At 48.8% G+C, this 24,915-nt stretch overlaps 1 protein-coding gene across 3 annotated transcripts; it reads right to left on the bottom strand.

Annotated features, from left to right (window-relative positions):
- Positions 1–93: 93 nt before the first annotated feature.
- Positions 94–24,576, bottom strand: Setd1a (SET domain containing 1A, histone lysine methyltransferase). 3 transcript variants are annotated; one of them, XM_034487288.2, is made up of 19 exons: positions 23,449–24,576; positions 22,698–22,862; positions 22,381–22,476; positions 20,356–20,626; positions 17,362–17,483; positions 16,920–17,149; positions 15,424–16,333; positions 14,490–15,281; positions 13,618–13,794; positions 13,333–13,420; positions 12,477–12,634; positions 12,262–12,349; positions 9,388–9,708; positions 3,585–4,649; positions 3,042–3,214; positions 2,847–2,957; positions 2,561–2,680; positions 989–1,126; positions 94–912 (listed from the first exon to the last, which is right to left on the bottom strand). In XM_034487288.2, the coding sequence occupies exons 2-19, from the start codon at positions 22,845–22,847 to the stop codon at positions 739–741; spliced, it is 5,184 nt and encodes a 1,727-aa protein (XP_034343179.1). In that variant the 5' UTR covers positions 22,848–22,862; positions 23,449–24,576; the 3' UTR covers positions 94–738. The 3 variants fall into 3 exon arrangements, with proteins under 3 accessions (XP_034343179.1, XP_034343187.1, XP_076767274.1); XM_034487296.2 differs by having other exon boundaries at positions 23,612–24,576; XM_076911159.1 differs by lacking the exon at positions 23,449–24,576 and adding an exon at positions 23,184–23,201.
- Positions 24,577–24,915: the final 339 nt, after the last annotated feature.

Raw genomic sequence — 24,915 nt, 5'->3', positions numbered from 1 at the left:
AAACTCCAGGCCACCCATTTTCCCTCTCTCTTGCTTCACTGATTGTGTCAACTCATATTACAGTCTGCTCTTCCCAAAGATACTGACCAAGCATTTTTGTACAATAAAGTTTAATCACAATTATAAAAATGTGTGTTGGGTTTCACTATTAACATTATGTACAATCCAGCCCAACAAGAAGGGCCTGCCCCCCACCATCCTGGCCCACTGAGCCAGAGGCCTGAGACACCAGGGTGGGAGGGTGACCCACAGGGTCTGGCAGGAACAGATGAGGCAGGGTTCCAGGCACAGAGTTCCCAGGACTAGGGGCCAAAGGCCCCCCCAGGGGGAGAACATGGCCACTGCCCCAGAGACCCCTAAACTGGGGAGGGGTGCACATAGGGCAGAAGGGGGTGTCCCCATTAACATGAAGCAAAGGGCTATGCAGCCCCCAAGAATAGCATCTATACAGGCTGGTACCCCAGGTTTCCACAGGAAACAGCTGCTGGCAGCTACAAAACATTTACAGCTTCTTCTTCGCAAAGAAAAAAAAATTAAGAGGGTGGCTGGGTATGGAGTATAGGGAAGGCAGAAGTTACCTCAAAGGGCTGAGGTTCCCTTGCTGGACTCAGGGCTCCCTATCCCACATGTGGAGGTGGGGGCAGTGGGCCCTGCTGAGCCCAATAAGGCTGGGGGTGCTGGGAGCTTAGGGCACCAAGGGGGAATAAATAGGGGTGAGGGCACCGGTCCTGCCCCACCTCAGTTGAGGGAGCCACGGCAGCTTTCAGTGCCGCACAGACACGGAATCTTGTTGTCTTCTAGTGGGAACTTGTAGTCGTAGGTGATCTCCTCATCCACGCCAATGGGCTGCTTCGAGTAGATCACAATCTTCTTCTGAGACTCGATGGTGATCACCTTAGCGTAGCAGTTAGGCTGCAGGAGGGGCAGTGTAAGCCACAACCCCATCTCACCCCTGCCCAGCCCAGCCCTGGCCCAGCCCTGAGCGCACCGTGCAGCAGTGGTTGATGAACCTGGCGAGGTTGCCACACTTGGTGGCATCTATGATGGTGTCGTGATCCACCCGGAAAAGGTAGCTGCTGCCAATGCCCTCCTGAACATAGCGCTTCTCCCGCATGTCAGCTACCATCTGGTGGAATAAGACAGTCACAAGACTTCAGCCACTACATGGGCTAGAACCGCTCCCCTCCGGCCAAGCCACCCGCTCCTGGGGACATGCTGACTGGGTCTGCATCTGGGTCTACCTGCTCCCACCCATTCTGATCCAAAGTCAGCCAGAGGAGGACTCTGGGGAAACCAGCACTGGCTCTTCTGAGAACCCGTGTGGCCAGAGTGGAGCCCATAGCATGCTGTGGGCCTGGGGATGCTTCTGAAATGATAGTGGCCATGCCTTGAATCGAATCCTTTCCTTTCCTAGGATTAGCCTTCCTACACAGGCACCTACTGGGCAGCTGGTGAGAGCAGATGGCAGATGGTCTGTGCCAGGACAAAGGCCTTATTCTGTAAGGGGCAGCTATTCCCAGGAAATAGGTAATACAACTGCCACACTCACTAGGTGATCTCACCCCTTTGCAGAGTTCTAACCATTAGTGAGGTGGTTACAACAGTCTGCAGTGAGGACTCCTCCCAGGCTGCACTCTCCAGCTAAATCTACCTCGATGGAGTGTGGGATGTCATTCCTGCATCCCTAGGACCCTGAGCCTCACGCCTGCACTGGAACAAATCTTGATCACACTTCTGGTTCCTTCTGCTCAACCACATTCCTAGAAGCTAATGGGGATGGCCTGAGAAAGGCCCCACCACCTTATTTTCACCCTCCATAGCCAACTCCCTGGCTGTCAACTACTTTGAAACTATAGGCTAGACTCTTGTCACTTCTGCTGCCACTATCTCATCCAGACCTTGGCTTTGATCTGCCGTTAAGTCCCACTGAGGCCAGCCCACACCAGCTCCTTTCCACAGCCAGAGGCAGCTTATTAGCTTCACCACGCCTTGCTTGCACAGCTTCCAAGCCACTCTCCATTCACAAGGCCACTTTCCCAGGCTCACATCCCTGTCACTGGCCCTGACTAGGTTACCTGAACAGATGTTTTGGCTTCATCCTCCTAAGAGAATGCAGCTCTGAGCTGTTACACACGCTATCCCAGGAACAAGAGCATGTACACATCCTACTGCCCCGGGAACTCATTACCCTTCAGCTTTCAGGTTGAGTATCACATCACTGTCTCTGGGTCCCCACAACACCTATCAGCTGCTAGCATCAAACACCATCCTTTACTATCATCACTGTCCAGCGTTCCCTGGGAGAGTGGCAGTGGTAGTGATGAGGGAGGCTCTGTACAAAATATCACAATTATAAAAACGTGGCATTGGGTTTCACTATTAACATTATGTACAATCCAGTCCAACTAGAAAGGCCACCGAGCCAGAGTCCTGAGACACCAGGGTGGGAGGGTGACCCACAAGGTCTGGCAGGAACAGACGAGGTAGGGTAAAATGCCATGTACTGTCCAGTCAGCAACTGGCCTGCTGCTGGGAGTGGGCTCCTGTGGGCTGGCCTCACCTGGCGAATGTTCTGGCCAACATATTCTATCACCATCTCATCAGCTGCAATGGGTTCCATGGCAAACAGACCCCACTCATGGATACGGCTCCGGCCAAATCGGAGTTTCTTCTTCCGGAACTAGGGGACAGAAGGTAGCTTTAACTATTAGATGCTCCCACAAACTTGCACCTTCCCGTCATTCCTTCCCTTCCCTTCAGCCCCCCTTGTTTCAAAGGATCCCACCAGGGACAACTCTCCTTGCTGCAGGCTTTCACTGGTCTCCTCCCGCTTCTGTCCCCCTGACCTTGAGCTGGTTGAGCTTCAGCAGGTCACTGTCCATGATGGCTGAGGTGCCAATAGCGCTGAGTAACCGCCGCTGCTCTGACCGTCGCTCAGAAAGCACCCGATTAGTCCCCTGTGAGCAAGACAAGGTGGTGGTGAGTGTTTGAAGGACAGGAAGGAGGGAGCAAACTAGGGAGGGCTCAGAGTAGGGCTCTACCTGAGTGTCTACACCTTCCAGTTGCCGGGCTGAGACAGGGCACACATCCAAGTATTTGTCTTTCTCCTTCTTGCTGATGGGGTAATAACCTTCACTGCGTGCGGAGCCCGTCTGATGCTCCCGGGGCCCGTCTTGGGGCCGTCGTTTACGCTTTGGAGTGCTTAGGTTGGTGAGTGCAAGGTGTTAAGGAAAAGAACAGGTTCCTCATTGGCCAGTCTCTTGGGGCCCACACCTCCTGTCCAACCCAGGCCCTGTCCACAGGGTAGTTTGTTTGACGGTGAAAATACTCAGTAAGGAGACAGAACTGGAGAAGGCAACCTGATAGAACCTTACCTGTTCTATCAGAAGAGACACAGGCAGAGGAGAAAGACAGCTGGCAGCTGGGAACCCCATGGCTAAGCAAGGCACAGTAATTTAGACAGACCAGTACAGCCCTAGGAGTGACCTGAGGATAACATTTCTTGCCACATGACCCCAGGGAAGGCCCCAGCCTTGTGTCTTATTCTAGGGTTCAAACAAGATGGGTTCTGTGGCTTAGGATATTTGTGTGATGGACCCAGTGGGTGTCATTAAGCCAGTCAGCGCCACTGGTCTGCTGCAGCAGCCGTTCGTATGTGAGTCGCAGATAGCTCATGTCTTCTGAGTCCAGGCCTGAGTTCCAAATATCATATAGGATGGTCATCTGCTCAAATTCACTCCTTGGCTCAAAGGAAGGGGGTGGTGGGGGTGGCGGTGGGAGTGGTGGCCTTCTTCTTCGAGTGTGGGAGCGGAGGCTGCGCCTCCTGATGGCCCCTTCCTCATCGCTGCTGCTACTGCTGCTGCTGCTTTCTGAGGACTCAGACTCCTCTTCTTCATCTTCCTCCTCCTCCTCGACTTCCTGCTCTGGATGCTGCTGCTGCTGCTGCAGCTGTTGCTTTGGCTCTTCTGCCTCAGCCACCACCACCTCAGGGGCCTCCAAGACTTCATCAGCTGGAGAGCTGAAGAGTGCAGCAAGGGCAGGAGCTGGCTCCAGGGGCCGAGGTGCTGGTGTAGCAGGTGGCGGCTTGATGGCTAGGGCATAGTTGTGTTCCAAGAGGATATGGCTGAGTAGAGGGCTTGGGCGCTCAGCCTCATCTGAGGTCTCTGTGGCCTCTGAGTCGTCACCAGTGGGTAGGGTAGCCAACCCACGTCGGGCTGGGGTCAGGGCCAGGTCAGCCAGTACTGCCAGGTCCACTTCTGTCCCTGACTCAGTGGCCTCCTCTTCTTCAGTAGAACGGACACGACCTCCAGCTCGATTCCGACCCCCTCGGGCTACCTCCTCAGGCCAACTCTTGACCAGAGATGCATGGTCCAGGGGTAGGTTACGAATGGTCCGCTCTACAACCCGGGGGACTTTTCGAGAGACTGGACCAGGAGACTTGGCCTGCAGTGGGGCAGCTGTAGAAGGTTCTGGGACTGGTGCCTCCTCTGCAGCAGAGAAGGAAACAGTTTTCCGGCGTTTCTTGGGTGGGGGTAGGAGAGGGATAGGAGAAGAGGGGCGTTCATCCAGGCGGGGGGGAGGGTCTGGAGGTCCAGCTGGGGGCTCTGGGGGAGGCTGTGGTACATTAGAAGGTGGTTCTTCAGCAGGACCTGGGGATGGAAGCACATGGACAAAGATCAGAGTGTTAACTTCATCAGACAAAACTCAGGGTAGGAGACATGAGCTCAAGTATCCTGGAGCAAGGCAGCCTTACTTTATCAAGTTCTACCCTGTTCTGCCTCAGCTTCCATCTAAGTACACTCATGCTTATATATGCACAAACCTGTTTGTTACACAGGGGGTGCTGTCTGCCTCTCTCCTATTCGTATCATTCTCAGCACTATGAACTCCCTGAACAGAATGAGGCTCTGTACCTGTTCATTATTCCAGCTGACAATGGAATATGTCCATGTCAGATATTGGGAAAACTCAGAGCAGACAGATAAGCCCAGGAAGCTGCTGTTCAAACAGGATAACCAACCAAATCAAATGTCTAGTCAAACTCGGAGAAGTAGGGAGGGAAGGGATCCCGTGAAACACTGGAAATCTAGCCTGTTTATAAGACCGTGGAAGAGAACATAACCCAGAACTGGACATTTGTAGGTTCAGAAATTTAGCAACTGGCTCTACCATTTTCAGAACTAAATGGCAGCCAGCACCACATCTAGCTGGGTAGGCAGGGATCAGCTGTGCATACTGCCTTAAGCTGAGTGCTGCTTACTTGGGAGCACTAAAAGGTCCTTCAGTTTGTTGCATCCTAGGCTCTGAGTGTCATGTGGATCTTGGACTGTGGCAAACTACTCAACTTAGCATCTAACCCAGCCTCTCACAGATCTGTGCTCCCTCCCTTCCCCAGGCTTTTCATTTATGATACAATTACCTGCAGGCAGTACAACTAACTACTTTTTTTCCTGGGAATTGCTCTCCTATGTTCTCAAATTCTTAGCAACAAGGCCCTAGAAATCAGTCCTCCCAGCTTTCTCCCTCAAGGCTGTCACTGAATGACACCACCAAGACTGCTCCCTGATCCAAGCCAGTTCCATCAGAGACTTTCCTAAGAAGGTCTACGGTAGGAGAAGGGTGGTTGGCCTGTTGCTACTCTGGTGGTTTGGTGGATGGAGAAACAGAGGAAATCTATTTCCTAGGTAAAGCAAAAATAAACCAAAGTAGAAGACAAAAGGAAGACGAGACCAAGGAGTTTTCCTACTTGTCTCTGAAAACTCCCAGTCAGGCACACCATATAAACATACCCACAACCACACAACATTCCCCTCCTCTTTGAGAGAGGTCTCATGTAGCTCAGACTAGCCTGGAACTCACTGAAGCCCAAGAGGAACCTGATGCTTCTGTAAACGCTAGAATCACAGGCACGTCCCACCATACCCAGCTCTCCTTTCTGGTATTTAAGCTGACTAAAATTGGCTGCTGTCACCAGGCACGCAACAATCTTTCTTCAATCAGGCTACCACTTATTAAGAGGAAGATGTGGACTATCTTTTTAAGCTTTCCCACAGTTTCCTGACACTAGGCCAGAAAGCCCAGTATACTCTACCCTTAGAAAAACCTAGCTATCAATATTATTTCTCCTAATCCAAGTGTTACACTTGCCTTTAGTGTAAACCATTCACCTGAAATTTTTAATTCCAATGACCTGTCAGGTCCAAGATATTTCTATCTTATAACTTCTCCTGTGGTACCATAACATAGTCTAATTCTGCCTGCCTGCCTGCCTGCCTCCTCTCCTCTCCTCTCCTTTCCCTTCCTCCCTCCCTCCCTCCCTCCCTCCCTCCTTCCTTCTATCTATCCATCTATCTACCTATCTATTCAGTTACTACTAGACACTAAACCTCATGCATGCTATCACTGAGCTAGATTCCTGGCCCTTTGTAAAATTTTATTTAGATACCGGGTCTTGCAAAATTGCCTAGATTAGCCACAAACAGCCTCAAACTTGATATTGTCCTGCCTGACTTTCAAGCAGCTGGGACTATACCCCTGTGCCACCATGCCAGGCTACTCCTATCTTTAGAAAAAACAAAAACAAAACGTTTCTGTATCTGGTTGCCTTCCCTGCCTGTGACTTCCCTGACATGAGAGTTAGAGGTAGTTGTAAGGTTCCGTGTGGTGCTGGGACTGAGCCTGAGTCCTCCGCAGAGCCGAGAATGCTCTTAACCACTGAGCCGCCTTCTAGCAAGCCTCTCCTCTTTGGAAGATATTTATATAACCTGGAGATATTAATAAGCTGGAGACGTGGCTCAGCAGTTAAGAATGTTCTCTGCCTTTACAGAGGACCCAGGTCAAGGTCCCAGCACCCAACATGGTGATTTTTACAACTACATGTAATTCTAGTTCCAAGGGATCTGACACCCTCATCTGTCCTCCATGGGTACTGTATGCATGTGGTATATAGACATACTTACATACATACACTCACACAAACACATTTTAAAAAGGAATAGAAAGATACCATCTCATATGTATCTCTCAAAGCTGCCTTCAAACTCACTGTGTACCTGAGGGAGGGATGACCCTGAGCTTCTGACCTTCCTGCCTCCACCTCCCCACGACTAGGATTACAGAGATGCACCACAATCACAACGCCTGGTTCTTATTCCCATCTTTTTAAAGTGGCGCTTAGCCTAATATATAAAACTCAGCCCCCGCTTACTTTGCCCATGCCCATCCTCTCTCATCCTGTGCTCTCCAGAGTGAACAGCTGAGTTCACATCAACGTTCTCATTGCTCTTGGACAGACTGTTCTTCCCAAAGTCTCTGCTCTATAATCCTAGTGCTAATGTTTTTAACTGGAGGTTCAGAGATCTCCACTCAATTCCAATAGTCCTACCCATAATCCATAATCCTAGGTCACTTTACTGAAAGTCTTTCCTGGCATGTAGTATTACCAAGTTACCTATCTCTGTCTTCACCCCTACTTCTACCAATTTTCTGTCTCTGAGCCTCAAGTGTAGTTTTCCAACTGTCCATTTTGGTTTTGAGATAAGGGCTTTCACTGGAACAGGAGTTCAGCCCCAGGAATCTATTTCTACTTTTCCAAATCTGGGATTACAAATGCAAGCCACCACACCTTTATGTGGGTGTTACAGATGAAACTCAAAGGTTCTGAAGCTTGTGTGACAAGCATCTTACTTACTGGGCTATACTCCAGACTTTACTGTACCTGCATCCTCTCTAATGCTACTCTTATACTTCCTTCCACTTCCTCTTTTCCAGATCTCTCTTTCTGCCAGATAGTCTTTCTGAAACATAGATGCAGCCCCCAGAATGGAAGGTGCACAATGCCCTCTGAGTGGTCTTCTGTTGCCTGAAGATTCAGGAATGGCTGTGAGTGTATGAGGTGTCACAAGGTCAATTCATCATCCCGTGAATGCTGGAAATTTTAATTACACCGAGGGACACCTAAGTCCCAGCTTCCCATCCTGTGTCCTTCCTGGCCTCTCCAGAGTCTCCTTGTGATACTCTGGCTCCTCTCTCATGCCTCTTTGTCATATATCTTTCAAATCACTACTCATAGCTTCCTATGGCTCTCAAAGCAGAGACAAAATTCTTGCATGGGCTCTGCATTTTGCATGGGCTGGTCACCACCCACTTCTATACTTCTGGCTACCTTCTACCCTAAATTTTCAATCTACCAAAGGATGAGCTTTCTTCCAAATCTAACTTGCTGTTCTGGACCTTATGTAGAACCTTTATATCTGCTTATTTCTCCTCATTGTTTTGCCTAGACTGTTGGGGGCTGACTTTTAGCAGAAAGCGGCTATCAGCTTTGCAGCCATCTTGAGCCATATACCCTGACATGAGACTTGGATTACAATAGCCTACAACAGCTGAGAACACTCCGATAATCTTGGTTTAGATACCTTGAGATTAAAGGTGCGTGAGATTAAAGGTGTGTGACTTAAGAGTATGACTTAGAAGTATAGAGATCAGAGTTAGAGACAAGACCTAAGAGCATGATTAAAGGTGTAACTTAGAGGCGTGGCTTAGAAGTGAGACATATAAAAGGCAGAGACAGAACAGATCAGATTCAGACTGAGATCAGAGAATCAGACACATCAGACATTAGGTAGGGTCTGCCCTCACCCTCGCTCTTGCTGAACCCTGACCCGCAGACTGGAGCGGCAGCTTGGGCCGCCCAAACGTGGGTTGGCCCGGGCCTCAACATTTTGCCTGGGCTGTGACGTTTTTGGCCGCCCCAACGTGGGGCTAGTGTGGACCCCAACATTATTTTGGCCGCCCCAACGTGGGGCTAGTGTGGACCCCAACATTATTTTGGCCGCCCCAACGTGGGGCTAGTGTGGACCCCAACATTATTTTGGCCACCCCAACGTGGGGCTAGTGTGGACCCCAACACTAGACCTCAGCTCAACTGTGCTTCAGCAGGAGGATATTCCCAGGCCCATAGATGCCCTCAGGGATCTGAGTTCCTTGTACTTTTTTTCATAGAACTTACTGGGTTGAAATCATAGTTATTTCTATGCATTTACTGCTTAACTGGCCTGTATCTCCCTATAGACTCAAAGTTTTATGACGATAAGAACAGTGCCTGTCAGACACATCGTCACATCTTTGTACTGGTAGTGGTACCAGTGCTCAATAAACTCTACTATATGAATAAACAGTCCCTACAGGAGGCCCATCATATGCATGTGCTATAGAACAAGGACTATACAAGGGTACAAAGAGCTCAGTTATGTGAGTGTTACTATGTGCCCATTTAACTGTTCCACATATATGCAGCACCCCAGGGACAGACTGTAGGTGGAGACCATCCTCTAAAACACTGAAAAACATATATCTTAATCGTGTCACCTGTCCAATGCCACCTACCTGCAGGCTGTGTGGGCAATGTCTCCTTTTCAGGGAGAGGCATGACAGGGGAATCTACAACCCTGTCTGTCTCAGGCTTCTCATCAGGAGCTGGAAGGGGTTCTGGAACTTCTCTGGGGGGTGGTGAAGCTGAGGGAATGGCTGCTGACTGTTCCTCTTCTTCAGAGGAGGACTCTGATGAGGAAGAGGAGGAAGAGGAGGATGATGATGATGAAGAAGAAGAGGAGCTGCCACTCTCGGAGTCCGACGTGCTACCATTTTCACCATCTGAATCCGCATACAGAGAGCACTGGGAGGACGAGTCACTGTCCTCATCCTCACCTGGAAATTCACAAGGGGTGTCAGTGGTTAAGAGGAGGGATCACTCACTAAGTACTCTGGATGTGAGGCTCTAGGCCAGGTGCTGGAATCCCAAGAAGTGAAATAAGCAAGTGCATGTTCATAGTGACAAACATCAGTATAAAGAACTGGAGAAGGAAGGAAAGTCCTGGGTTCTGCTTGAAGAACAAGACTGGGAAGGTCACCTCCTAAGGAAATGCTAAAACCAAGATGGAAATGCTCCACCACAAACAAATAGAGATGAAGGCCCAGTCTATAGATAAGAGTCCCAGGACAGACAGACAGATGGACGGACAGATATATACAGACCTGGAGACTGGCAAGCAGTTGCCCTAGACCACCAAAGTGTGTCTGCAGAAAACAGACTCAGAAAGAATTCTGGAATAAACAGTACATGCCTTTAATCCTAGCATTCAGGAGGTAGAGGCAAGTGGACCTCTGTGATTTGAGGTCATCTTGGTCTACAGAGTGAGTTCCAGGATATCCAAGGCTACACAGAGAAACCCGTCTTGAAAGAGGAGAAAAAAAAAAAAGCAAGTCACAGTGGTACATGCAGCCCAGAACTCTGAAGATGGAGGCAGAAGACTGGCTGAAGGTCATGCTCATCCATATAGCAAGTTGGGGGCCAGCATGGGCTATGTGAGACTCTTTCTCCAAAACAAAACAAGGTGCCAGCAAGATGGCTCAGTAGTCACCTGTTGCCAAACTGATGACCTGAGTTTGATCTCTGAGTTTGATCTCTAAAACTTACATGGTAGAAGGACACACACACACGTACCACGGCACAGCCTCACACATTATATATACCACACTTATGGGAGATCAGTATTGTGTGAGAGAGCACTAAGAAATCCCAAAGAAGCATAATGGAAATGGGCTATAATTCTAGCACCTGGAAGGCTAAGTAAGTCAATGAGGTCAGGGAGCACAAGAGAAGAGAGAAGACAGATATACTGATGAATTCATAATGGAGTAAATAGAAGGTGGTAGTGGGGGAACTGGAACTGGAACATGGTGAACCTAAGCAGAAGAGAACAGTGCTGGGGCTGCAGGTCAGTGGTGGGGACTGCAGGTCAGTGGTGGGGGCTGCAGGTCAGTGGTGGAATGTTAGTCTAGCACGAAACCCTAGGTTTGGTCCCAAGTACTGCATACATGTTTGCACGTTTGGCACAATGGCATGTTTGTAATTCTAGCATTGTTTAGGTAGAACTAGAAAAGGATTACAAAAGCAAGGCCCTCCTGTGCTAAAGACCCCATCCCTAAGAACCTACATGAGAAAAGCAGACAGAAGAGCAAAGATGACAAATTCAAAATCCATGTTGGAGTTATAGCTGACAGGAAGAGAGCCAAAGGACCAACAGGAGGGAACTGTCTTCGTTCTCAGCAAGTAACCTGGCCCTTTGCTTCTCCAGTGAGACCTCAAGATCATCACTGCTATCATCCCTGGCCCCTGAGAAAACGGTATTTAAGAGCAATTTCATGATTGCCATGGAGACAGCAGTGGCTTTCCTCAGGTCTAGTATACTATCAGAAGTTATTACCCTATTTCATTGTCCTTAAAATGTAATCTGTCTGCAATGACACAAAGGGACTTGTGTAACCTATTTCTCACCCTTCTTCTATCCCCCTCCATCAAGTTCTTAAAAGCAAGGTTTTATTGTATATTTCTTTTTAAAAAAATTCTTTAATTTATGCATATGCTTCAGTGTATGTAAGTGCACCATATGCATGTGGAATTGAAAATATGTGTTGGATCTCAACTAGAAGTGCAGTTACAGGCAGTAGTGAGGCACCATGGAGGTTGTGGGAACTGAACATGGGTCCTCTGTAAAAGCAATTAGTGTTATTAAATAATGTGCTGTCTCTTTCCAGTCCCTCATACATACTTCTGAAGGAATGCAGATCGCTAAACCATGTATAATCTGTAGAAGCCAACAGACAAACAATTGGGTGGAAGAGTGTCTGTTGATGGCAAGAGAGAAGAGAAAAGAAAGGATGCCGGGCAGTGGTGGCGCACGCCTTTAATCCCAGCACTTGGGAGGCAGAGGCAGGCGGATTTCTGAGTTTGAGGCCAGCCTGGTCTACAGAGTGAGTTCCAGGATAGCCCGGGCTATACAGAGAAACCCTGTCTCAAAAAACCAAAAAAAAGAAAAAAAGAAAAAAAGAAAGAAAGAAAGGAACAGACTGACGGTTGGGCCTTTACAGGAAGAGCAGTGCTCTAGGGCAAGACAGTCTAGATTGGCAGCTTTAAGGGGCAAGAGGAGAATGTATACCCTTCACCTCTAGGACCTGGGGAAAGAAACAGACTTTGCAGGGCTATCCACAGGGACACCTGTTTCAGAAGAGGGAGTATTCTGAATTAATGGGATTCACGTTCTAAAGAGTCCCAGGATTCCAAAGGACATTGCTAAAACTGTCATTGCAAAGGGCAAGAATGGCCAGAAGTCCAGCAGCAAAGTCATAGAAAAAGACAAACCAGATAGTATATAATCCCTTTTTCCCAGACCTAAACTCTACTCAACTGCCTACACTCACCATCTGATGCCTCTGCTTCCTTCTTGGTGGCATCCACAGCTTCCTCCCGCTCTTCATCTTCCTCATCTTCCTCCTCCTCATCATCATCCTTAAGGAAAAAGACAAACTAAGACTAACAGGAAAATGACACTGGGTTCCAGCTCAATAAGAAGCTGGCTGTGTGAACAGGGGCTAGGGAAAGGCTTCTGGCAGACACCAGGTGCCTAGCATCTTACCTTCTCTGAGGAAGACTCCTGGGATGCCTCCTCCCCTTCACTGTCCAGAGTAAAGGATTTCCGGTGCTTGCCTTGGGTCTTGCCTCGTTCTTCATCTCGCTTCGGAGGCTTGGTCCCTGGACGTCCTGGTTCTCCAGCTTCCTTCTCTCGCTCAGGATCTACAAGAGGAAGTCAGAGCAGTTACAATCTATCAGTAGTTACTGCTCTGCAATCTTGGAGGGAAGGAACAGTACTGCCCCCTTTACTGACAGGTCACCCTTACTTGGTACAGAAATTGAAATACAATACCGTGTTATGCAATTTGAACTACATCCCACACATTTTCTTTGATCATTTTCTAGGTGGGTGAAAGAGGATGTGAACTTGTTTTATCTGGCCCAAGAAATAATATAAGACCCAGGGAAGCAGATCTGACTCAATAAAGTAGTCTCAAGTCCCACAAGCTACCAACCAAAAGCCCAGACTTCAGCAAACTAGGAAGGCTGCACAACAGAAGCATTCGGCAGTGAACCTGGACAGACAATTCTTCAAGTTCTGATTCTAGACAGTGAAATTTCTACTTTGTAGTTGCAAAAATCAAGACACAAAAACACTTAAATCAGCACAGCACCCTAACCCTAACCCTAACCCTAACCCTAACCCTAACCCTAACAAGAACCATAACTAAAATGCAAGGAGAAGCTTGTCTGACACTCTGATGCTGCCTTTGGAATTCCTTTCAATCACTTTTACTCTGTGTCAAGTCTCCACTGGGTGTCCTGCCCTCAGAGATGCCCTGACCTCTTCATCTCTCCTCTTGCTTCCTCTTAGACTAAGAAGACCACCCTTTTCTCCTTCTGCCTGATTTCCTACTTACCATCTTCATCTTCTTCAGCTGGAGTAGAGGGCCTGGGCCTCTTTTCCTCACTTGCCTCTGAAATTTCTGATGGCTCTTTCCGTTTTACCTGGCAGATGCAGGAAGACAGGACCCACTTAGAGCTCAAACAGAGACGAGTGAGGAAAAGGGAGAAAAAAATAAATAAAAAAACAAAAAACCACCTCAACCACCATCATCCACAGCCCCACCCCACACCCACACTCTATTTCCCACCATTGGGGAGGGAGGCCCACCAGCTTTCCCCACCACTACATTCCTGGATACCTTGAATGAAGGCAACCGCAGGGCCCCTCGAAGCCCTGACCCAAAGGCAAAGGCCTCAATGCCTGTGATACCGCCACTCTTGGCCCAGTCTACGAGGGACAGCATGCCTGGCTCCTTGAGCTTCATCTTTTCTTTGTCCTCTTCCTTGGCTTGCTGTTTGGCTGCATTCTGGAATGGCTGCAAATAGTAGGGAGACTAAGCTGAAGAACCCAGAGCACAGGTATTCCCTCCTGCCCAAGAACCAACAGTGTGCCTCAGGAACACCACCATGCACAAACGTATCCTGCTAACACTATCTATCTCTGGCAAATTAAAGCAGTTTCTCAAGTCTGATAATTTAGGCCATCCACCCTTAGGAAACAGTTACTAATTTTTACCAAGCTACAAATGATGGGACTAAATACAAGCCCAGAAACATTTAGGCATTCAGTCCACCGTAAAACAGCAAAGAAACCCGAACAAAGCTCTCTTGACACAGGCCCATGTTTACCTGTTGCTCTGTGTCATAATCCCCAGCCCGTGATTCCTACAGCTTTAGCCTTACTACCCTTTTTGTTCTTTTTTTTTAAGGTTTTATTTATGTATATGAGTACACCATCACTGTCCTCAAACACACCAGAAAGAGGGCATCCAATCCCATTACAGATGGTTGAGCCACCATGTGGGAATTGAACTCAGGACCTCTGGAAGAGCAGTTGGTGTTCTTAACCACTGAGCCAACTCTCCACCCCCTTACTACCCAATTCACTTTCTCTTGTCCCTACTTTGAATTGGGCAATCTAGGGAAGTCAAAGGTCTATCTCTTTCAGCAACAAACAAACAAACAAACAAACATCAAACGTGACAGCATACCCAGCACTAGACCTCCTCACCTTGGCCTTCTCTTCCTTGCTCTCCCACCACTGGTCAAAGGCTCCAAAGGCCACATTCTCTACCATTTTTCGGTTGAGGTCTCGTTGCATAATGCTCTTCATCTCTTGGACAAGGGTGGCCAGCACACGACCCACTGTGCCTGCTGATGGTAAGGCCTTGCTTTCTGCTATCTCTGCTTCCTCCCTATGAGGCAGCCGGGCTTCCTCTCCCAAGACTGAGGAAGAGGGCAGGGGCTCGGCTGCCATAGGCAAGGGCAGGTGGTAGGCTTCCCGTGAGTACGCCCCACGACCTTCTTGCCCTTGAGTGTACAGAGCATAGGGTAAGCCATAGGCTGCCTCTTGTGGAGGTGGAAAAGGGAGGAAGGCCTCGCCAAAGGCCCCACCAGGAGGACCGGCTGAGGCTGCAGTCAATCCCTTGCCCTGCCGTAACTGGTGGAGGCGTGTTAACATCTGGGTCTGCATCTGGAAGGACATGGGCATCCCTCCCCACTGTGCCCCAAGTCGATCCATAAGTTCCAGGGAGTTCACAAAGTCATAGATGTGGGGTGGTGGTGGTGGAGGTGGTGGAGGGTACTCAGGGGGTGGTGGTCCATCTGGGTGGGGTGGGAGGAGGTAGGCAGGTTGGTGGGGAGGATAGCCCAGGGGAAGGGAAGCAAGGTAGGGAGGAGGAGGGGGAGGTGGTGGAGGCGGTGGTGGCGGCGGCTGCTGGGGGGGTGTTGGGGCTGGAGGTGGTGAGCCACCCCTGTCATCATCAGAGATCTCCATATCTTCTCCAGAAGAACATGGAGAAGCCTGTGGGGTATGGAGGAGAGTCACAGACAGCTCCCGCTAGAGCTCCCTGAGCTTGCCCTCAAACTTGTCTTCATGTCTGAGCACCTTCCCTCCTCCCTAAGCTATAAGCTTCCATCCCAGATCTGGCTGGCCCCAGGCTCACCTGGTTCTGTCCATTGGCCTTTGGTGACTCCCGGGCAGCCCCTGGCTCTCCACTCCCTGTAGGTGCTACATCTTCAAAATTAGCTGGAGCAGGAGGGGGTGTGCAGGGCCCATGACCTGTCCCAGAAGGCACCTCACCCCCTGCATCTCTAGCCCCAGGGCCTGCACTGCTGTTCTCTTCTTCTTCTTCTGTATCAGAAGCCAAGAAAGAAAATTTGGAGCGTTGTTCCTTCAGCAACATTTCAATACGGGAATCCAAACTGCTGTGCTGAGCAAAGGGCACACTCTCATTGGTGGTCTCTGGGGCTGGGGAGCCAGAACGTGCAGGTGTAGCTGGGCGTGGGGAAGTCCGGGCTTCTTCTCTCTCAGGGCTGGGTGCCCCACCACCACCACCACCACCACCACCACTACCACCACCACCACTACTACCACCACTACCACTACCACTACCACCACCACCAGGTTCTGGAGGCTCTGGAGGTGGGGCCTCTGAGGCAGGAGGCCGGTAGTCTTGGTCAGTGGATCGGTTGGGCTCAGGGGCCAAATAGGAGGTATAGGAAGGTGGGAAGCGCTCAGCCGTATTTTCGGCAAATGGAGCCCCAGAAGGGTCCTCCCTAGTTGCCCGGCGAGGTGGATAGGAAGTATGGCGCTGGTAACGATTCCAGCTTTCATAATATGCTGGGTAGCTAGAGTCAGAACCACGAAACTGAGAAGCTGAGGAAGAAGAAGACGATGACGACGAGGAGGATGATGAAGAGGAGGAGGAGGAGGAGGCTGCAGTAGCTGCAGCAGTTGCTGAGGTGGCAGTAGCGGTGGTTGCAGGGGCTGAAGATGCAGAGAAATGGCGGCGAGAAAAAGAATCTTGATAGCTGTTCTCTGACCGCCGGGGTTTGAAGGAGGTTGAAGTGGTGCTGAAGAAGAACCAGGAGTTAGCTAGGCTCCCAACTATGTGACCAAACCTGACTGGCTCTGTTCTCAAATTCAAAGTCCCTCTAGACCCAGATTTGATCCCACATGGTGGCTCAGAAACATTTTCACTCCAGCTCTAGGTGATCTATTGCATGGGTACAAGGAACACTGTGTGTTCAGAGACATACATGTGGCCAAAACATCCAGTGACAGAAAAATCTTAAAAGAGGGGCTGGAGAGACAGCTCAGCAATTAAGAGTACAGACTGCCCTTGCAGAGGGTTCAGGTTCAATTCTCAATACCCACATGTAGCGATACACAGCAAGCATACATACAGGGGCAGCAGAAGCATGCACGTGAATATGCACACAGACACACAAAACTCAAAACAGGTCTTTCAACATCTGCTTCTATATTGTTGATCAGGTCCCACACTAGTATCCCTGAAAACGGCAATTTGTCAGTGAAAACCGAGATTACAATAAACAGCTTCCAATTCCTTCTCACAAAGACTTAGAGCTCGTTCTTCCCAGCTACAGCTTCCAGAATCAAATGGCTACGGCCCAAGAGAAGTTGTGCTTCCCATACCTGCTGGAGTAGGCAGAGTCCTGAGAGTAGGGGGTGCTACCCCGAGATGTGTAGGGGGTTCCTTGGGAGGACTGAGGGGTGAACTGGCCAAAAGAAGATGGGGTATCTTGTCGACTGCTGGAGAAATTTGTATCTTGGGAGCAGGGAGTGCCATTGCCAGGGGTGCCCCCCACAGCAGCGCCTGCTGGATAGGCAGCTGTGTCAGAGGAAGACCGTCGGCGGGCTTCAGTCTAAAAAAAAGTGGGGCAAGGAAAAAAGATCAGGCATGATTTAAAACAGTCTCCTGCCCCAATCCGAGATTCCACCTCTGTTTCTGAAGGCACCTAGGCATCTTTCCTTAGTTCTTCCTATACTTAATTTAGTGCCTTCCCAGATGGCTCTTGCTCTTGGTGACCAGGTAACAAGTACATGTGCCTAACAGTGGCAGCTACAATCTTCTCACCGTCTCAGTGGCTGCACCAGAACCCTGGAACTTCTCACTCAAGGCCTTGCCCCCAGTGGGCACAGTCTGAGGAGTGTAAGAGCCATTGACAATCAATTCATAGTACTTCATTCGTTGTTGGCCTAGATGGAGAGAAATGGGAAGCAACAGTCAGAAGGAAAAACAACCCCCTGATTTGGTAGTTTTGTTTCTTCCTCAGGTCTCAAGTCTCCTACAATCTCTTGAATTTAATGTTTCAGAAAGCTACTTAACTCAATGCTTGGAAACTTTTACCTCATTTCTACCTGGTTGGTGTTATTCTGACTAGACTTATGCTTCTTTCTATTGTTATTGACTGATTTGAGACAAGGTCTCAAAAATAGCCAGGTTGGTCTTGCAATCACTAAGTAGAAAAGAATGACCTTGAATTCCTAACAATGTTGTCCCTACTCTTCCCATGTTTAGGAATTACAGGTATTTATCACTGCATACTGGTCTTCTGCAGATTTATGAAATAAAATCTGGCTCATCTCTACCTATTACATATATATCCCATTAATATGGGTAGTCAATAGTGCTTAGCTTGGCATGTAAAAGGCCCTGGTTCAATATAACCACATTTTTATAAACTCATAGTTTACACATATACATCATCTAGAGTGTTTAATAAACTTCAAGAAAAGTAGAGGTCTGTTGCTGTTAAGCCTCATACTCCCTGTGTTATAAACTAAAAATTGCAGAATTGCAACTACAAGAGTCAATCCAGCCCATGGGGGCAAGAATTTTATTTGCCTTGAATAATGACTTTTAATCTCTTGGAAGGGGTTGAGCAGTGACAGGGTTTGGTGGTGCCTGCCACAAAGCTTGACAGTCTAAGTTTGCTTTTTGGGACCTATGTGGAGAAAGGAGAGAACAACCCCTCTTGTTGCCCTCTGACCATAAGGCCACACAAGCAGGTACACATCCAAATGCATACAAAAAATAAATATAAGAAAAAATTGTGAGAAGGATGCTACCCTTAAAAGTGAAGAGTTACCAAGTACGGTGGTATATGCCTATAATCCTTGTACTTGGAAGACTGAGGCAAGGCAAGGGTCCAGTTCAACATGAGCTACACAGTGATTTAGGTCACCAGAGACAGACAGCAAGACTGACTCAGAAAAACACAACGGGGATTGAAAAGTCGCCCAGTTGGTAGAGTGCCTTCCTAGTATGCATAAAAGCCAGGGCTTCATCCCCAGGACCACATAAACCAAGCATAGTGGCACAAGTCTACAGACCAGAATGAAGGAAGATTAGAAGTCAAGGTCATCCTTGGCTACAAAATGAAAATTAGGACAACCTGGGCTATATGAGACCCTGTCTCCAAAGAACCAAAACAAGGGGTTGGAAAGATGGCTCAGCTGTTAAGACTATTTTGTGCTCTTGCAAAGAACCAATCACAGGGTGGTCTATAACTATCCAGCTCTAATTCCAGGGGATCCAACAAATACCCTCTTCTAGCCTCCAGAAGCCTCTGGTGCGTGCGCATACACACATACACATACACACACACACACACACACACACACACACATTTACACCAACACAGATACATAGAAGCAAAAATAAATCTTTAAAGGTAAAACAAAACACCAAAAATAAAGCCTGGGACCAAGTGTAGAATTCAAGGGCAGTCTAAGTTAAAGAGTAAGACCTATAAAACAAATAAAAACGTTAAAAACAAAACAAAACAAACAATTAAAGCTTTTTAATCCCAGCACTCAAGACAGCAGAGGCAGGTGGATCTTAGTGAGTTCAAGGCTAGCCAAAACTATATAGTGAGATTCTGTCTCAAAAACACATGAAAACCATAAGATTACATATAAAACTCTTAAGTCGAATTTGGAACATTGGTCTTTACTCCCATTTGCAAACACCAATTAATTTCTTCCCTTATGTATAGTATACTAGTTTGACATTTCTCCCGTCAGTCCTTGAAAGCAGTTCAAACCTGCCCCACTTTTCATTTGTGTGTATGATGTTTGTGTAAGTTTCCAAGTGCACACACTTGGAGGCCACGAAGACACTGGTGTCTCTCATTGTTGCACTCTATCTCACTCATTTGAGAGTCTCACTAGAACTCAAATTTGCTAATTTGCACCCTGGCTAGTCAATGAAATTCTGGAATCTGCTCATCTCCTCCCCACAAAAATAAAGTTATAGACATACACAGCCATATCTGGATTTTATGAGTGATGGAGATTCAAATTCAGGTTTTCATATTTGTATAACATGTACTATTACCCATTAAGTTATCTCCCGGTTCCTTTCTGTTTTTTTTTTTTTTTTTGAGACAGGCTCTCACTATGTAACCCTAATTGGCCTGGAGTCATCTCTGTAGACAGGCTAGCCCCCAAGTCCTCCTGTCTCCCGCCTCCCAAGCAGGATTATAGGCATGCGCCCCCATGAAACTCTGCTTTATTCATCTGTGTCTTCACAGATCTGTGGCTTTGACAGGCCATGACCTAAAACTCTAGTTCTTCAATTACCCAACGTTTCAGTCTTAGTATATGTGCTACTGAAGAAAACACAAAAATATGTAAAATTTTAAAACAACCAACAAACAAAAAAGAAAAACCCTCCCTGAGCTGGAGAGATGACTCAGCAGTTAAGTGGACTGGCTGCTCTTCCAGAGGACCAGAGTTCAGTTCCCAGCATCACATGGTAGCTCACAACCATTAAAACTCCAGTTCAGGGAAGTCTGATGCCTTCTTTTGACTTCCATGAGCATGAGACATACATGCTGTACACAGATATTCATTCAGGCAAAACAGGTACACATATAAAAATAAATACAGAAATGAATTTCTAAAATTTATCTCTAAAATGTATAAAGTATTAAGTTCAGAAACACACCTAACTTTAGGAATTTTGGTAATCATGACCCTGAGTACTTGGCTGAGCCAATTAAGCACTTGCACACATAATCCCTGCTAGAAACCAACCTTAAGCAACAGGCAGGAGAGTCCTCACCTTTGATATCAAGCTGGGCATGAATGATATTGCCCATGACAGAGGTGAGGTGGAGGTTTTTGACAGTTTCCTTAGCCCCCCGAGTGCTGGTGAAGAGCACACGGGCTAGGCCTAGGTGCTTTCGAGTGCGGGGATGAAGAAGGATCTCCACTTCTTCCACCTCACCATATTTCCGGCACATATCCTTCAGGAAGGTTTCCCGAACATTGTCATTGAGCCTCGCAAAAGTTACTTCCTTCAGTGGAATCTGTCCGATATAGAATTCATCCAGCTGTGGAAAGACAAGAATTGGTCTCAGGTTTCCTTACCATTTGAGAAACTTTAGAGACATCCATGAGATTAAGACAAGTCTGGCAGACTGTTGTCAAGGGGATCATGAGACCTACAATAGCTGTCTTTCAATTCTTATGACAAACAGCAACAATTGGGAAGAAAAGACACACAAAACTTAAGAATCAACATACACAGGAGAAAGTGATAGAAGAAAATAATCTATTAGTTCAGGGCTATTGACTAGCATAGGCTAGATACTAGAAACACAAATACAGGGGAAAGTTCTCATTCAGAAAAGAGACAAGACAGTGCTGAGCATGCCATGCACTCCTACAATACTAGCACATGGGAGGCTGAAGCACAAGGATTCTCAGTTCAAGGCCAGCCTGGGCTACCTAGGGAGTACTTGCCAGGGGGAAAAAAAAAAAGCCAGATATAAATAATCCAAATATGACACAGTGGTAGCAGAGGTGTAGACAGGGTATCTAGGACCCAAAACAGGACTCTTCATACAGAGAAAAATCAGGAAAAAGATTCATAAAGATGCTATCATTCTTTTTGGACTTTGTAGACACTTAAAAGTTTACCAAAACAACAGACTTCCAAGACATGAAATTTGTCCATCTTTGATACTTTCTAAACACTGAAAAGTGTCTGGTTGAATATTATAGGAGTACAGTATCAAAGAAGTGATAAGGCCTGCCCAGATCAATAACCAAACGTCAATGCCTCAAAACAGACTTAGCATGCCAGCAAGATGGCTCAGTGGGTACAGACACTTGTCACCAAGCCTGACAACCTTGAGTTTGACCCCTAGGACCCATGGTAAAAACCAGCTCCCAGAAGCTGTGCTCTAACTTCTACATGTGCACAATGGTATGCAAGCTTGTCTGTGAACACAAGCATGCAGGACAAATAATGTAATAAAAAAGAAAAACAGACTTGGAAAACAAAAGCATTAGAACCAGAGACAAATAACAGCAAGATGGAGCCTCAAGCTGAGGAGGGAACTGCAGAAACCAAGCAAACACCGGGCTGCAAGAAAAGCACAGCAACGGAGACCCAAAGACTGAGATGAAAGGCAAGACTACTGGACGGCTCTCAGTCAGGAGAGAGTGAGGCGAACAGACTTGGGGAGAGAGATGACGTGTTTCAGGCTTGTGTCTCAGTATGTGTTGGCGGGAAGAAGGCATGAGAAGTACACACTCAGGCAGAGCGCTATGACACTGCTCAGGGAAGGGCAAAGCCAAAGGGGTGAAGGCACTGCACAAATTACTTTAGCAACAATCAGTAACAGAAAACAAAAACAAAATCAGGAGGAGACAACACCAATTTCCTACCCAGTCCAAAACTTTAAGAATATCCTACTAAAGTAGGAAACGAAGCTGCTCTCACAAACAGGACAGAGGAATACACGCAAATGACAGTGACAATAGAAGACTCCAAATGGGCCGTGGTCTTAGCAGCATCCTTAACTGCTTAATAACTTGGGTATCCCACTGTCATGCAGCTTCAGAATACCCACTCACACCTCATCCTTCCAGACATCAACACCCTCGTCACCTGACATATACTAGAGTCACCTTAGTTGTACAAGTATACCTTCTGTCCAAAACATCTCAAGTCTCACAGACTCAAAAAGCAATGACATCTGGCTGTCAATGTTTCTTCCGAATAGACACTTTGGTAGGCTCCATGAAGACGAGGACACTCTCCAAGGACCAACATGCAGGGAGACCAGCAAGCACTTACCTTAAACTTAGGAACTGGGAGGGAAAAGTCTCTGGTTTTGGACCTGACATGACAGCGGGGATCTTGGAGGTCTTCCACGGGGGTATACTTTGAGTCCTAACAAAGAAAACAGAAAGAGATAAAACCAGGCCGAAAACTTACTTGACTTTATAAAGCCCATGCAGAAGCCAACATACAGAAGAGATGGGATGGCTCGCTCATTCTCAAAAAACCAAGCTACAGGTATAGGAAGTCTGGCTGTTGAATACTGAACAGGGGAAAATGGGGAGGGGAGACTAGAGGTCCAAATAAGTCAAGAAACGATCTAGGGCACTCACACTGACACTGAAGTGGACTCCATCATAGCGGTACACCTTCTGAGAAGGCCTGCGCAAAGCAGGGTCCAAAGCAGGATCCACTATGAGCTTGTAGTTCCGCCACTGGAAGCTCGGGGCTTTCTGCCCATCTCCCCCACCTTCCTGGTCCATCTTTGCTCATTTACACTGTCAGGAAAAGAGGGGTACAGAATAGGGGTCCACAACTTGGGCCTGACTCCCTTGCTGTCCCCTCAATGGCTAGCCCAGATTCCAGGTGCTCACATGAGTCCAGTTTCCACACCTCAGCATGACCCATGGCTCCCTCTCAGATCTTGCCTTGAGGACCCTACAGCACTCCATTCCTCTCCACCCCCAATTCTACCCTCAGGGCTCAGGCCCATCTCGCGCCCCCTTACCTTCCCGCTCTCCCTAGCGCGCCCCACTTGGCCTCCACGCAAGACCCCTCCCCCGTCCCCTCGCAGGCCCCGCCCCCTCCCGCCTCCTCACCGGCCAGCGGGCCCGGGCCAAGCCCCGCTCCCGCTCCCACACAGCCGCTCGCGTCCCCGCGCCCCAATCCTCTGAACCAGAGGTGGCACCTCTTCGGGGCGTTGGAAACACCGCGAGACCAAGCCTGAGACCCAGCTTCGGTCCCTGAATCCCGGCGGGGGGGGTGGGGGGAGGTAACGCGCGCCGCTGCCCTCTCCTCCCGCCCGGGCGCGTTCGGTGCCCCCCCCACCCCGTCGGCGCGCACGCGCGCCAGGGCCCTACTCACCCGCTCGTGGCGAGCGGCTCACCCTCCCCCCACCGCGCGCAGCACCTCAGCGGCGTGAGGCGGCGGCGGCGGCGGCAGCGCGAGACCCGGCCCCGCAGCGGTGGCGGCGGCGGCGCCCCCCCACCACCACCTCCCCGGCGCGCGCACCAAACACCACCGCCACCTGCACGAGGCCCAGCGGGCACAGCGTCTGCATCCGCACTTTCGCTACAAGTACTGCGGAGAGATCCACGGGGCCGAGGGTAGCGGCCTTGCCTCGGCCGGCGCCCTGTAAGGCTCGGGAGTTGTAGCCCAGGGAGCCTGAAGATTGGCCGCATTCCCCGGAGAGCGGACTGCACCACCCTTATCCAGCTGCTCCGGCCTTGGGGTTCCTGGCGAATCGGCGGCGACGAAAGCTGCGACAAGCCCCTGAGGAAAGAGGGGCGGAGCGAGGGGGAGGACGCCAGCCGGAGCTCGGGAGATTTGAGTGGTGCGTCCAACGACGCAGATTCGCGAGGCGGGCGGGGCAAATGAGTGGACAGGATGCGCGCTCCTTAGCTCCTCTTCCCTGCCCCTTCCTTGCGCAGCCCAAATGCCTATGAGGCTGCAGTGCAGATTCGCCACCGTTCTGGGCTTTGGCCGTCACCTCTTCTCACCTGCGGTAGAGTCAAGAAAATGACGCCTGGTTCGCCAAGCCCTGTTGGCAGAGTCGCCCGCTATTCCTGGATTTTTCTTAGTAGAACAACTCAAGGAGCAGCCCACTTCCTACTTAGTGCGAAAAGGTTACAAAGAAGAAGTCTTCTCAGCGTTTCATGAAAATTTTCTGACAAGAAAAGCTGCCCAAATAATCCTAAGGAGTCGGGTAGCGAATCTGCGGATCCTGTTGTGGGCGGGGCTAATGTGAGAGGCGTGGCCAGGCGTGCGGAGCACGGCGTAACGGGCCGCTTCCCGTAGAATCCACCAAAACCTGGGAGGGATGGGAGGTGGAAAAATACAACCAGGAGGGGTGACTCAGGCACTTTGCCTACCGACTCACATAATGAAATGATCCGTTCCTTCCCGCTTTTCTACTCGGGCTCCTGTTTTTCAGACAGCACGACGTCGAACTTGCTAAATAACGGAGGATGGCCTCGAACTCCAGATCCTTTTGCCTCTATCTCCTCAATACTGGAATTACAGGTGTGCACACCATAACCGGTTTATAGCATGCTGGGAAATCTAACTCAGGGCCTTCTGCGTGCTAGGCCAGCACCCTAGTTACACCTCCCTTGGGCGAGTTTTAAAATGTTCGTTTTGGCCATTAGGGAGTTGTAACTAGTGGTTAAAATTTAAAGCTGTCTTGGGGTTCTGGTGAGCTTAAAAGAGGCATAAAGACCTTTAAGTAGGACCTATAAAAAGTAAAGGTCTGAAAGTAACCCAGTTATCCTTGGGCAGTCCTTAGGCAAGGGCTCCCTGTGCTCATAGGATCCCGCTGCTAAGCTTAAGGAC

Source organism: Arvicanthis niloticus, chromosome 1, assembly GCF_011762505.2.
Source record: "Arvicanthis niloticus isolate mArvNil1 chromosome 1, mArvNil1.pat.X, whole genome shotgun sequence".
NCBI lineage: Eukaryota > Metazoa > Chordata > Mammalia > Rodentia > Muridae > Arvicanthis > Arvicanthis niloticus.
The sequence above is the reverse complement of the archived record's forward strand: the minus strand, read 5'-3'. Positions and strand labels throughout refer to the sequence as shown.